The sequence below is a fragment of the Callorhinchus milii genome, unplaced genomic scaffold (genome assembly GCF_018977255.1).
Source record: "Callorhinchus milii isolate IMCB2004 unplaced genomic scaffold, IMCB_Cmil_1.0 Scaffold3, whole genome shotgun sequence".
NCBI classification, from domain to species: Eukaryota; Metazoa; Chordata; class Chondrichthyes; order Chimaeriformes; family Callorhinchidae; genus Callorhinchus; species Callorhinchus milii.
Window position 1 is genome coordinate 88,339,345 of NW_024704744.1, and position 14,961 is coordinate 88,354,305.

The following is a 14,961-nucleotide window of genomic DNA, read 5'->3' on the forward strand; positions in this document are numbered from 1 at the left end:
AATTGTATAGGTTTAGATTTGTAGGTTTAGAATTGTATGACAGGAAAGGCAGGAAAGGTGTTAGAAATGCTGTACTCTGTCCAGCGCCTTGGGACGTCCTCCCGACGTGAAAGGCGCTATACAAATGTAACCTTGTTGTTGTTGTAGAAACCAGGACACAGAACTCATTTAAAAAGCAGTTTGAAGTAGGGTGGGTGTTTTGGAAGTTTGAGATTGAATGGACAGAAGGGCCTTCTTTATCCAAACTGATCTTGTGACTATTGTTAATCTCTACTGACACTCTTACTGAGACCAGATAACTCAGAACAGACTAAGGATAAAACGTTGTATTCCAGGTGAATATAATGTAGTTAGTTTTCCCATTGGGCAGTGAATTTAACAACAAATTCAATGGGAGAATCTTATAATTATAATCGTATTTGTTGCATTTGATACAGCGCCTTTCACAATGGGAAGATATCTGAAAGCACTTCAAGGAATTACTGTAAAGTGCTGTTGCTGTGTACTTTGTCAGAATTATGTTTTCTTAGGATGTTCAATATTCTATTTAAAAGGCACAGATAGTGAGGTACAAGAAAATAATTCAAATTCAACAGTTTTGAGGGGTACATCGCAACAACAATGGTCGAGCTGTTTCTGAATATCAGAAGAATTCAGAAGATTGTGGAAAACACGTCCGTCATTTGAACCCAAATTAGAGCGGCCTTCATTTTTTGTTTGTTGCTAGCATCAGGACTAAGTATAGCATGACTGAAGCAGGTGAAAAGTTGTATCGATACAATTTTTTTAATATATGGCATCATGTGATTTGCACTTTGCAAAATACTACTGTATTTAATACACCATGAGCAGTATTTGGGGGAGTACATTTTATCGTGAATGACACTGTGATTCACCAACTTGAACAACTTATGGTAATGCACTGTGTATACCCAGAAAGGTAATGTGGAAAATATATCTCTCCTGGAGCAGAGTCAATGGAAATATCCTCCCACATTGACCTTAGCTATTTGCAAGATGTATCTTACCTGATTAAGCAAAGCTAAAAATACATGCTCTATATTTATCTGTTGCCCGCGCATCATGAAAATTTAAATGCTGTGTCACATTTTTAGGGAAATGAGTTTATCAAGAAATATTGCCTAATTAGAATAGTAGTATTTGGCTTCAAAAATACATTTTGAGTTTCCTTTCCTCAATAGAGACAATTTTCTCCCAGTAAATAAACTGTCACACTACTTGTTATATATTGTTGAATTCCTCATACTCCGAGGATTCCACTGATATAAAACATGTATATGTTAGATTGGTAATGGTATCTTTAGTGTGGCTGAGTAGAACAAATGTGTTTCCCTCATGGCTGCAATAATGTGATAAAGGGAAATTGGCTGTTCATCAGCTGTTCACTGTATAAGGACAGTAGAGATGGAAAACGTATTTTTGTTCCGATGGCATGCTAAACGCAAACTTTCTACCAATTGGCTTTCTTTTTTTTCCATTGATTTTTCTGTACATTGAGTGGAAAATCCATGTTTTAAAAATATGAGGCTCATGTAATGTGCTTTGCTGCATCTTTATTTATTATACTTAACCTTAGTTTGTATTTTTAAATTCTGTGATGTTATCCGAATCATTTCAGGGTAGCTTCAATTAATGCAATGTTGTAAGACCTTCCTAATTCAGTATTCCTTAATATATAATAACAGTGTGATGAACACCTAGTATTTTTGTAATCTTCAGTATCCAAACAATGCTTAGGGAGCCCAGGTTGGGGTGACTCAATTCTTGCAGCATATTGAGACGCATATAAATCAGTCTCTTACATCTTCCGTTACATTTTGCAGAGTGTATTTATGATCTGTGACGTAGGCGTTAAACTACTCTTCACCAAGAACTCATTTAATATTAGTGGCACTGAAACCTAAAATAATGCAAGTGCAAATAATGAGAAATTCCAAGTTCTTTCAGGTATATTGGTACACAGGAGATAACGCAGATAAGATACAAGAAATAAGGCAACAAATAGGTGGTGTACTGCAAGAGAAAGAAGGGAAGGTATAATAACATGATGTTGTGTTGCAGTTCCTATTGCTTCTCTTTCTCCTTCCTTTTGTTCTTCATTGTTTTCATTTTGTATTCCTTTTTGTTTTAGTTGCTCTAGTCCAGTCCTAGACTGGTTCAGGTCCGACCTTTCACACTGCCTCCACTTCGTCGCGGCAGACGGCTTCTCCTCCAGCCCCCGCACTGTCTCGTGCGGTGTTCCTCAGGGCTCTGTCCTCGGTCCCCTCTTCTTCATCTCTACATGACGTCACCCGCAGACATGGGTTAAATTTCCACATGTATGCGGATGACACCCAACTCTACCTCTCTGCTTCCACCCTGAACTCCAGAACTAGTGGCGTCCTGACCGACTGCCTGTCCGACATCAAGTCCTGGACGACGGCCAACTTTCTCCAACTCAACGTCAGTAAGACCGAGGCCCTCCTGATTGGCTCGTGCCAGCGCCTCCGCACCTCGGGCACTGGCAGCATCAGCATCCACGGCTGCACACTCAACCTCACTAAGCCAGTCAGGAACCTGGGTATCTTGTTTGACCCTGAACTGTCCTTTCTCCACCACATCCGCGCCATGACCGGCACTGCCTACCACCACCTCCGCAATATTGCCAGACTCCGCCACTTCCTCAGCCCTCAGGCTGCCGAAACCCTCACCCATGCACTCGTCACCTCAAGGCTGATTACGGGAACTCTCTCCTCATCGGCCTACCCAACTCTTCTCTTCACAAGCTGCAGATCATCCAAAACTCTGCAGCTCGTGTACTTTCACGCACCAGGCTCTGCAACCCCATCACTCCCACCCTCTCCCGACTCCACTGACTCCCCATCCTCCAGAGTATTGAGTTTAAGACCTCACCTTTAAGGCCATCCATGGCCTTGCCCCCTCCTACCTCTCTGACTTGCTGACTCCCTACCAACCTGCCCGCTCCCTCCGTTCATCAGGCTCCAGCCTGCTCCATGTCTCCCACCCAACCCGCCCTACCATCGGTGGCCGGGCTTTCAGCCTCTCTACCCCCACACTCTGGAACTCCATTGCACGGTCCCTTTGCCTCGCTTCCTCCCTTGCCTCCTTCAAGGCCGGTCTCAAGACCCTTCTCTTCGACCGTGCCTTTGGTCTCCCTCCCACTTCTCTGCCTTCCCTCACCCCTACCCCAACCCTTCTCCATGCTCGGGCCCCGACACCTGACTGTTCAGCGCTTTGGGACATCCTCCCAACATGAAAGACGCTCTATAAATATAATTTTGTTGTTTTTGTTGTGCAAGGGAATCTATCTTAGTCTTGAGTGTCTACCTTAATTTCAATTGAGTGAGATTAAGGTAAATGCTCTTTCTATCTCGCTTACCTGAAATCAGCAACAGACAGCAGAATGAAGTGTAAAACAAAACTAATGGTTCTTTCTCCAACTTAAGCAGTTCGTGAAATGTGGGCAACACTGTCAGTGTCAGCATTTATTGTCTATCCCTGGTTGTCCTGAAAAGATGGTGCTGGGCCCTCGTCTTTAAACCCCTGCAGGCTTGGTGCTCCTGTAAAAGTTTGGGTAGTGAGCTTGATCCAAGAATGGCAATATATGTCCAAGTCAGGTTGATGAGTAACTTAGAGAGGAATTTGGAGGCTACAGTATCACTCAAACTTGTGGGATAGGCCTAATTAAATAGAACTACCCAAAATGGCAACCCTATTTATTGGGCATTATAAACTGGATTTGTCAAGGTTGTTGTAAAACGCTATTCTAAAATGTCGAAGCATGAGCCTGAACAACACTCAGTTCCAACTCCCTTTAAAATGGAGTGTAGTTTAGATTACACTAACCAATACATTTATTTTTGTCACGTTGTAAGTGTAGTTCCAGTTGTAAGATTTTTGGATAGAGTATACCACATGTTATGTGTACTGGTGCTGTGTAGCCTAGCAACGAGTTGACAATCGGGGGGCTTTCATTCTTTGTGGGAGCCTATTGCCAGTCTTGATCAATGGAAGGTTTCTTTCAGTGCAGACTTGTAACACCAGCTGCAGCCTGGAAAACATGTACAATATATTTACAATTATGTTAACAAGGAAGGTATGTGCTTCTTCTATTGATTGTGGAAAACATGTCTGTCATTTGATCTCAAATTAGAGGGGCCTTCAGCTTTTGCTGTTTTGCTTGTCATTCATTGGGCTTTCATCCATAAAGATGCAATTTGTGGACCTGCTTGATTTGATTAGAGTGGATATAAAGGAAAGCTGAAGCTCTTCTCTACCATCCTTTCAGTGGTGCAAGCGTTCCAGACAACAATTACTTGAGAAGTTAATCAGAATGCAATTCTGAAGCTAGGAAGCTTTTTTTTGCGATGCAGCCTTTAGTGGCTAGAACACTTCTTAAACCTCGCAATATAGTAAAAGTGTACTATGTCTACTGTGTCTATTCAGAGAAATGAATAGATGCTAAATGGGATGATGTGCTTCGGAATTAATTTGCATTTGCTCATCTATATTTCTGATTCTTGACGGAGAGAGGAAAAAAAAATCTAGATTCCCTTTTTGTAACATGTTGCTTATGTGACTCTGTGCTGGAATCAGAGAAAAAGGGAGGATGCTATTTGGCTTTAAAGTCAGTTCATCTGCTGATTGTCTGAAAGCATTATTAAGATATTCAGAACGTAAGCTGCTGTATTTCATTTGTCTCTAAATTAAAAAGATGCACAGACTTGTTTTAAATTCAGAAAATTATTTATACTTTAAAATAATTTAATTTATTGCATGCTCATTTAATTTTTTTGCAGTAATATCAAGAGTAGTAAATTATGTGTGAACATCCTTCACAATACAAACCCCCAAATGAATTCTCGAATGCATTACTGCATTACTCCCCAATGATACTTGCTTGATGTGTTACTATTCTAATGTGTGGCCCCCAAATGAAAGCATTCAGGTATAGCACCTAAATATGACTGACATTGTTAAATCCATTGCATGCTAGACTCACCCATCATGTAGCTTCTGGTTCATAGTGTGGCAGAGGAATCGGAGCAGGCCAGCAACATGTCCACTTATAATACACTATAATACAGACCAGGAAATAGACGGAAAAATGAGTGGTACCGTGCTGAATAAAAAATTAAATGAAAATAATAATACTTTTGAGATTTATTTTTACGTTTCTCAATTAATGTAATGGGTTTGGGTTGGGAGATTGTAGAGCGGGTTGGCCAAGAGCCACAGGTGCAAAGATCTAAAGCTACGGACTCGAGTGTCAGTGGCATTTCCCAAAGCAAACTTTGTATTTCGACAAAGCTGCTAGCCATGCCACTCCACGACTGGATTAAAATCCTCACCCTCACCTACAAGGCCATTCACGGCCTTGCTCCCTCCTACCTCTCCGACCTACTATCCCCCTACCTACCCGCCCGTACCCTCCGTTCCTCTGGCTCCGGTCTGCTCCACATGCCCCGCCCCAACTGCCCTACTATTGGTGGCCGGGCCTTCAGCCTCTCAGCCCCGAGGCTCTGGAACTCTATCCCCCAGTGCCTTCGCCGCCTCCTCCCTTTCCTCCTTCAAGGCCGGTCTCAAGACCTTTCTTTTTGACTGTGCCTTCAGCTCCCCTCTCGACTCTCTACCCCCTCCTCGCTCCCTCCCTTCCCTCCCCTCACCCTGACCATTTCCCCGCCTGCTCGGGTCCTGACCCAACTGTACAGCGCCTTGGGACGTCCTCCCGACGTGAAAGGCGCTCAATAAATGGAATCTTGTTGTTGTTGTTGTTGTAAAAGATGCGTATTTTCCCTAAAATGGGATTGATTTTGTCAGTTTATTTTCATTTCCCCCCCTCTGTATTGCTCCAAGAATTGGCAAATCTTGCTCAATGTCTTGAGAAAGTTCAAATACCATTATATGCCAGGGTTTACTGGCCTAAGATATTTTGAACACTGGAAGCTGCTAGCATTACTAAAGCTATCCATGTTTCATGATAACAACGTATATAATAATAAGAATCTTGCATTTGGTATAGCACCTTATCACATAATTGAAATGTCTCAACATGCTTCACAGAATAATAATTATAATAATAATAATCCTTGCATTTGATATAATAATAATTCTTGCCTTTGATATAGCGAAACCTTGGGCAAGTTTCCTTACTCCACACGCCTAATAAAATCCCTCCAAAACAAAACAATAATAAATTAGTCATGTTCAATCCACGACTGTTTGTGGGACACTGCTGTACGCAATTGGCTGCTGCGTTTCGCCCACAAATATACAGTCAATTCACCTTACAGTATATTCTGTAAAAGCATTTTGAGACGTCTCAAAGACGTGAAAAGCGCTACATCAAATGCAAGGATTATTATTATTATAGGACTTTTCATGTCTTCGAGACTTCTCAAAGAGCTTCACGGAATATACTGCAAAGTGAATTGACTCTATATTTTGTGGGCAATCAGGAAACTACAATAAAACACTTTGTGTAGCAAAAGCTGTATGAATTACTCTATGAAAATGGAGCCAAAAGTGGCTCATTTTTGGTTAGTAATTGGCTAATCTAACTACAAATAATTAAATACAGGAGACAGTACTTTCATAAATTCTTTAAGTAGAAAATTAAATATTCCTACTTGAAGCAATAAATTGTTTCAATGGTAATTATGTAAATCTACCTTTTTTATTGGGGTGTGGGGAGGCAGGTGCCACCTTTGCAAATATTAAGACAATGTTGACAAATCCCAGGCAGGAGTTATGCAAATTCTGTGCATTTTAACTTGCTATCGATGGTAGGCTAAGACACAAAATCAGAGGTTAGTTGGAATTATTTAAATCTACTAGTGCAAAAGGTGAGGATCAGATCTTTGCTCCTCAAGCAGGACTAGTGTTTAGAAGATTTCCCACAGAGTAATGGAAATATGGAACAGTTTCCCAAACAAGGCTGTTCAATGCTTGCATCAATTAACTCCTTTAAAAAGAACTGCTCGAGTGAGAGGTACAGCCTAAACCTTGTGGGACACAATGATTTCTGTGTTGTTGAGGTTATGCAAGGGCGGGGATTGTTGTGTTTGGCGGGAAGGAGGTCAGTATTGAATAAAAGAAATGTGGGATGGAAAAATGTATTCAGAGTATTTTTTGCTCGAAAGCCTTTGGAGGTTCGGGAAATGTACATGGAGTGTTCAGTAGGTGGAGTGCCTTGTAAGAAGTTTTACAACAGGGTTGCTTTTATGTGGCTGGCTTCATTGGGTGCAAGCTTTGCTTTCTTCTGTTTTTTAATATGTGCTAATGATTCTAATGCACAGCACACCCTGTGAATCATCATCCCAAAGCTGGCTCCTTCAAGGCACGTTCTCAAGACCCTCCTCTTCGACCACGCCTTCGGCTGCCCCGATCCCGACCCCCAGCTTGAGTCCAAATTCCTGACTGTCAAGCACCTTGGGATGTCCTTCTGATGTGAAAGGCACCATACAAATGTAATTTTGTACTGTAGTACTAGTAGTAGTACTGATGGTAGCCTTAATTCACAATTTTGACCCAGCTCCACAGACTGAGTGACTTTCGGAGAGATTGAAAACTTCTCTGGTTTAGGAGACTGTATTGTTGCTCTCTATAAGTGGTCCCTTTGTTTGGATATGAATCAAGTATCGAGTTTTAGGTTAAAACAAACTTTTTGTTTTAATTACCTCAAATCTAACGCCCACTAGTATCTATTTTGAACACAGAACAGTTCTTATGCTTTGCAAGGGTCCATCATTATACATTGCAAGAAGAGCTAATGTGAGCCTCATTCAGCAATAACTTAGCCCAGATTGACTCCGCAATAGAGAAATATGTAGACTCATTTTACCTGATACATTCTGAAAGATATTAAAACCACAGTTGCAATAGTTTTACCTTTTATCTGCTGATATGGCTTAAGGTCTGATGTGACTTACAACAGGATGATAGTATGCTATATAGCAATTCAGAATTTGAAGCATGATTAAAGTTAATTGGAACCATCCTCCCCCCTTTTTGATGTTTGGCTCAATTGGTTTAATCCACCGGTGCAAAAGATTTACCACTCTGTTAAACTCATGTTAGAATTTATGAACCGATATTAATACTGACCAAAGTAGCCTTGCATCTAGACTGCCGTTTTCCATATGGCAATAAATTAGCATAAAAGTTATTGACAGTTGAAATCTTCTCCCCTTAGAGACTTGAGCGATTATAGTAAATTAATGAAGCATTATACAGTATATGGTTGTGAGTGAAAGTCCAAGTTTTCGGTGAGTGCGTTAACAAGGACGAAATTCTCAAAAAGCATGTCTGAAATGATTGTTACATACTGTATTTCTATAGGCGTTTTATAGTAATTTGTTCTTAAGAAATGCAATGTTACAAATCTGAAATATTTTTGAAATTAACATCATTTGTGTGTCAGCCTGGCGCAGTTATAGCATTCTTGGCTTTGAATCAGAAGGTTGTGGGTTCAAGCCCCAAGTTGGGACTTGGAATCACATAGTCCAAGATGATAGTGCAATGCAGTGCTGAGTGGGTATTCCATTGTTGGAGGTGTCATCCTTCGGATGAGGCATTAAACCGAGGTCCCATCTTCCTGTTCAGGTGGATGTTATCTCATGGCTCTATTCGAAAAGAGAAGGACGTTTCTCTCGGTGTCCTGGCCAACAATCCCCCAAGTAGAAATTGATCACTCACTCCATGGCTGTTCGTGGGACATTGCTGTGTGCAACTGGCTGCTGTGTTTCGCCCACAAAATACAGTCAATCCATTTTATAGTAATTCCTCTGAAGCGCTTTGAGATGTCTCAGCGACGCAATAAGGTGTTATATCAAATGCAAGGATTATTATTACTTGCATTGTGTTCTTGGTGAGCCTGGTGAAATCGCCTAACAAACAGATGAATACAACAACAACAAATTACATTTGTGTAGCACCTTTCATGTCAGGAAGTTCACTGTCAATTTAGCTATGGTTTTGTTCCAAACCTTTTTTTCAGAATAAGGTCACTGGCACAGCGATCATTGTTAATCCCAGTCTTAGAAACCCACTCTTGACCATGCGTTTTTTTAACTTTTTCATTTTTCTACATTTGTATAGTATTAAAAACGTATTGTGTGACAGCAGCTTTCATCGATTTTATAAAAATATATTTTAAACAAAGTAACCGTGCAAGGTTTCAGATTCCTCCTTGTGAGACCTGTAATGACATTACAGTGGATCAATATTTTTGCATGAGTGAAAACATTTCTTCTGGATTTCATTGATACAGGCACCATATACAGTACAAACCAAACCAAATACAGGTGCGCAGAAGTGAAGGTCAGTTAGAAACAATGTATCATTTAAATATGGGTGAACGATTGATTGAGTGCTTTGTATTGATTTGTTTTATTGCAGACACATGGCACTCGAATCAGTTTCTTCATAAATGGCCTGGAGGAAGACAACACTGCTTTTGATGCTCAGCTTCTCACTGGACCAATTGCAGATGCAACCACCAATTCTGCTATACGGATTGGACAAAGTCTAAATGGTAAGATTGTAATAAGCTTTCAAAACTGAAAGTCAACCTTGTTTTGCCACTACTCTTTACATCTGCTGAATTCTGTTAACGCTTATTAAACGCTGGTTTGCAAACAAAGATGCTCTGAGGCATACTCCATTTTAGCAATGTCAAATTTTCTTAATGGTGGTCAAAAGGGAGCTTAGTGGTTGCTATGGAAACATGTTCTTTGCTCCACTGAACCCTATTCAATCTGTTTTCAGACTCCTGCTGGTTGTTTAAAATAGCCTTTAAGTGAGAATGTTCCGCACTATCAATACACTTTAATGCCTAATGGAAGTTGTGAAAATGTTCTGGTTGAATTGGGCCTTTGAAATATCCAGCACTTAGACGAGTTTTAGCAACAGTTGGTGAATATAAGTACATTGATTTGTTTCTTAATCCAAAGAGCTGATTTTGCATTGACAGCAAAGTTCAGAGTAACCTTTTTAAGAACAGATAGCTTCAAATTAATGAATGTGAGATGAAGAGTTAATCACTATTTGTGGTAGAACAGTGGTAAAAAATTGTATCCACACTGATAGTAAAATCGCTAATACTATTCCAGTAACTCCTGCAGTTGCTCAGTGTCCTGATAAACAGGCTTTAGCGCTGTTGTAGCCAATGGCTTAATTGTTGCAATTCTGTCTTTTTCACATGCTCCCACTTTTCTATTTGGGCACGATTTATAGCTCATTCCACATGAGGTTACTTTATCTCATTAAAAGCAAAAGTTACAGAATTGGACTAGCCTGGTAAATTTTCTTTCTGGTCTATTAGAACTGGTTTGGAAAATACAAAATTCCGAGTCCTTCTGGGACACTCAGGAAGTTCCTCCATGCTGCATTGGCTAATAATTATTTGATGCCACGTCTCATCTCAGAAAATTATAAATTACAAATTACAATTCTGCTCACTGCGGAACTTTCGATCTCTGAAATTCGTTTATGAGGTGCTTATATGACATTCCATTCCATTGAGAGAGTCAGAGAGTCTCTGGCAGAACAAAAACATCAGCATGTATGTGTGTGGGAGAGAGAGAGATGGAATGGCACAGTGAGGTACTATACACGTACTGACAGTATTATTCCTGATGAAACTTATATTGTCAGTTAGCACTGTAGAGATTCATATTTTTCATGATGTCCAATTATCTGCAGTTTGTTTATTTGCAATGGGTGCCAGTCCCAATTAGTGTGGATAATCAATGCTTTATTGTAGTGACTTGTAACAAATATTACTGCAATTCAGTGCTGTGCAGCATTAATTATTCACATGACCAATCGCAAGATTCCACATTATTCGTTTGGCAAAGAATGGAAATAGTTAAGAAGAGATATTTTGTAGGAAGGCTTTAAATCAACTTGGTTTGGATTCAACGAAACTAAACTCCCGTAATAGAGGTTGGATCATTTATCCATGTCTAGTAAATATTACTTCTGCTGCAATGCATAACACAATAACGTTGCTGCACTCTCTGAATAAAGGAATTCTCGATTAGGTTAACTCAAATGTAATCATCCAGTGAAAGATTTGGAAATCTTTTATATAGCTTAGATAACAAGAATACTATAAATTGAGGTGTGAACTTCTAGTTACAGATGGAAAGATTGCCCAGCATTCTCTGCGACTGACCACCCTATCTCAGGGCATCTCGAATTCATTGACTCAGTGATACAAACTAGAGGCACTATCTTGATGAAACTGACAAGGGAATTCTAAATTGCCAATTATTGATGTATTGATTACCGGCAAAGTTACTGACTCTGCCAACAGTCGATACATCAATCTAAATAAAGAATGAACATGTGTTGGAGATGCTACCTTTCTACATTTTCAAGGGAAGATGCACAACACTTCAAAATTACTCAGAAATCCGAGCAGCAAAAAAAAATAATCTTTTTTAAAAATTTCAAAACATTTGACACTGGTCCAATATGTGGTGATTTCTAATGTCATTCCTTAGTAAAGAAACTGGAAGTGTACCACACCAACTTGTGGTAACTTTGCACTGATTGTTTTGGGAGCAGAGTTCCCTTGGATGAGGTGTTATGTACCTCCACTTCCCGGATAGAAGTCCCATGTTCAGATCTGGTATTTTGTTCTGAAATTGCTGATTATTAGATCTCAATTTGCGAATGCATATGAATGTCTTTTATTTCTTTGTTTTTCACAAGAAAACACTCCCTAGCTTTTCCTAATATTTCTTTACAGATCTGGTATATTAATCTCTCAAAGAAAACTTGTGCATTCCATCTGCTGAGGTCTAATTCCTATTTCAGTTGACTATCAAGTGGAATTTATAACTGCATGCACCAGACATAACACCTCTCCCCAAAATTCATCTCATCATTTTTGTTGAAACCTAGATGAGTCTACTCACTGAACCTGGTGACTAGATCACTCAAGATTTGTTGTAGATTGTAAAACGTGGGAAAGATTCACTGTGTTGTCCATTGTGTGACCACCTAAAATAATATTAGCGAATCTACACAGGATGCAAATATTAATTGAACCTTGTGCCACATTGTACTTTGATAGGCTACATAAATGAATGTGTACCAATTATGTGCCTGGAGCAGTGAAATGAAAGCATCTCCAATTATATATTTTGAAAATAAAGTTAAGGCTGCCCCAAATTATTTCATACCAAACCTCTCACATCCAACCAAGCAAAGACTTTAATTTCATCAGGAGGGGCTGGATGTGAACCTAGAACCCAGAGGTGAACTAACATTAAGTTACTGTCCTACACAGGTCCACTTTAAAGAGCTTTCAAGTATATTGAATTTTTAAAACATTTCTTTCCATAGGCTCTGAGCAGTTCATCGGCAGGATGCAAGATTTCAGGTTTTATCAAGCAGGTCTCACAAACAGGTTAGTGCATCATGGCAATTTCCTAAAAGTACCTTAACGATGTTTGAGAGAGACAACCAGGTCAGAAATCAGATCTCCAGGAATAACCACATATATATATAACAGCATGCACATAGCAATGGATATTCAAAACTTTAGACAGAGATTACTGCTCTTAATATAGACAACTTGCACCTACAGACCTTAAAGTAGATGAGGATTGAAATAGATCAAGTTTTTACCTTAATAGCTGCTGATCATCCTCAGCCTCAGAGTCATATTCACTGTGAAGCTAACGCTTGAAGTTATAACCATTAATAGCCATGCTGATGTTACAGGTCATCAATAGTCATGTAGATGCCTCTACCTTTGACAACGTTGTGCAACCTTCGGCTTACAATGAGAAACATGATGAATTTCATGGGGAGGGGAATAATGGAGAGCCCCTCTAGGGTGCTTCAAGGAATAGGATGTTTACTTCGATGACAGCTAAGGTGTACACACTGCAGGCATTTCTGCTTCCGACTGAGGATAAGACAATCGTGTCATTCATTGTGGTGTTAGCGTAGACTTCATGCCATTCATCCTTGAAACATTCTTGGGTGTGGATTTGGATAGATGAATTAAAACAAAGGTTGATGCAAAGGTCATTTAAAATAAAATTGTGTGTTTAATTTATTTCTCCTTCAGAGTTGAATTTTTTCATTATTGCTGAATTTATTCTTCACATGACAGAGAAATTTCTGAAGTGTTTTCTGGAAAATTGCCACATCTGCACACTCAGACACAATGCCGTTGTACGGGGAGTCATCCCCGAGTTCATCCATTGGTCCAGAGATACTGTATCCCAAATGGTGCAGATGATACAACTGATGATCGGGTGCTCCGACTTAATTCAGATGCTCACCCCTTGGATTACATCAATGACAATGACATTGGCACATCTTGGATATCCTTGGTATTCACTGACCTAGCTGAGCTGGACAATGGTGTTACTATAACTTTTGATTTGCAAAATGGACAGTATCAGGTAAGTTTTTTTTAAAAAAACTTAGTCTGGAAAAGTTGTGTTGATCACGAACAATTAAATAATAGAAGGTTGAAATTGCTGAGTCCATGATATAAAATTGCTCCCTTTGATTAAAGAAGTAAGGTGCACTTTAAGTACAAGCCCTTCCACTGTACGTCATGGCAAAGTAAGGAAAGGTCATCTGATCAAGAAGATTCCACACTGCAAGAAGCTCTTAAAGGGATAATTTCTTTGGGTAATTTTCCTCTTATCAGATGACAGAAACTCACTTTTTCGTGCGGCAACTGAGCTTCAGTGAGAAAAGTAATGCCTGCAACAGGTAACATTATTAGCATTTTCTTGAATGAGCACCATCGTAAATTTATAATAGTTGATTTCTATACTAGGCAAATACCAGCCCCAACAATTGACCGTAGTCACCTTGCACTACTTAGAATTGATACTATGGATTCTTGGCTACTTAGTTGCTGAAAAACTTTTACAAAGTCAAAGCATTTGAAGTGTCCAAAGCTATTATCCGAGTTGTTCAGATCTGGAATTCATTGTCTGAAAGGGTGGTGGAAACCAATTTGATACAACTTTTAAGAGAGAAGTAGATAATTATTTTGGGAGGACAAATTTGCAGGGCTATGGGGAGAGAGGGGGAGTGGGATTGATTTGGATAGCTCTTTTCAAAGAGCCGGCACAAACATGATGGGCCGAATGGCCTCCTTCTGTGCTATATAATTCTATTGATTCTTTGATTCTGTTTGAACCTTAAATTTTGTATTTCTTGGCAGGTTTTCTATGTTATATTGCAGTTTCTTAGTCCTCAGCCAGAGGTAATTAGGATTCAGAGGAAAAAGACCAGTGACTCAGAGTGGCAAGACTGGCAGTATTTTGCTAGAGATTGCACAAGTATTTTTGGAAAGGCTAACAGTGGCCCTTTGGACACTCCCAACTCTGTGAATTGCCTTCCGTTTCCACAGTGAGTTTTTTAAAAGTCTGTTTAAAATTATTCGTTTTTGCAGGCAATGTGTGTGAAACACATGCTACTGCATCGTGTGACTGAATCTCCACGGTGGTTTTCAAAATGTCCATTGGTTTTCCATCTTATAATTATTTCTGCAAATTATGATTGCTGAATGTGGCAAAACATGCTTATCCTACTTCTTGCAATTGCAATCTGTGTTTCGTAGAATTCCAAAACACTGAACCATTTTCTGTTCATTTCTGTATATATAATAATAAAAATAATAATAATAATCCTTGCATTTGATATAGCGCTTTTCACGTCTTCTCGACGTTTCAAAGCGCTTCACAGAATAGACTGTAAAGTGAATTGACCGTATATTTGTGGGTGAATCACGGCAGCCAATTGTGCACAGTAGTATCCCACAAACAGTCGTGGATTGAAAATGACCAATTTATTATTGTTTTTTTTTGGAGGGATTATTATTAGGCGTGTGGAGTAAGGAAACTTGCTTCGAATTGAACCCAGGTGTCTTGCTTGAAAGGCGAGTGCTCTAAC

General features: G+C 39.6%; 1 protein-coding gene across 1 annotated transcript in view; it reads left to right on the forward strand.

The window, feature by feature from the left end:
• The window catches only part of ush2a (Usher syndrome 2A (autosomal recessive, mild)), a 370,702-nt gene that overhangs the window by 27,686 nt on the left and 328,055 nt on the right, over positions 1 to 14,961 (forward strand). Inside the window, exons 6-9 of the mRNA XM_042333157.1 lie at positions 9,421 to 9,556; positions 12,379 to 12,442; positions 13,157 to 13,451; positions 14,231 to 14,418. Coding sequence (XP_042189091.1) covers positions 9,421 to 9,556; positions 12,379 to 12,442; positions 13,157 to 13,451; positions 14,231 to 14,418 — 683 coding nt within the window. The remainder of the gene's footprint in view (positions 1 to 9,420; positions 9,557 to 12,378; positions 12,443 to 13,156; positions 13,452 to 14,230; positions 14,419 to 14,961) is intronic.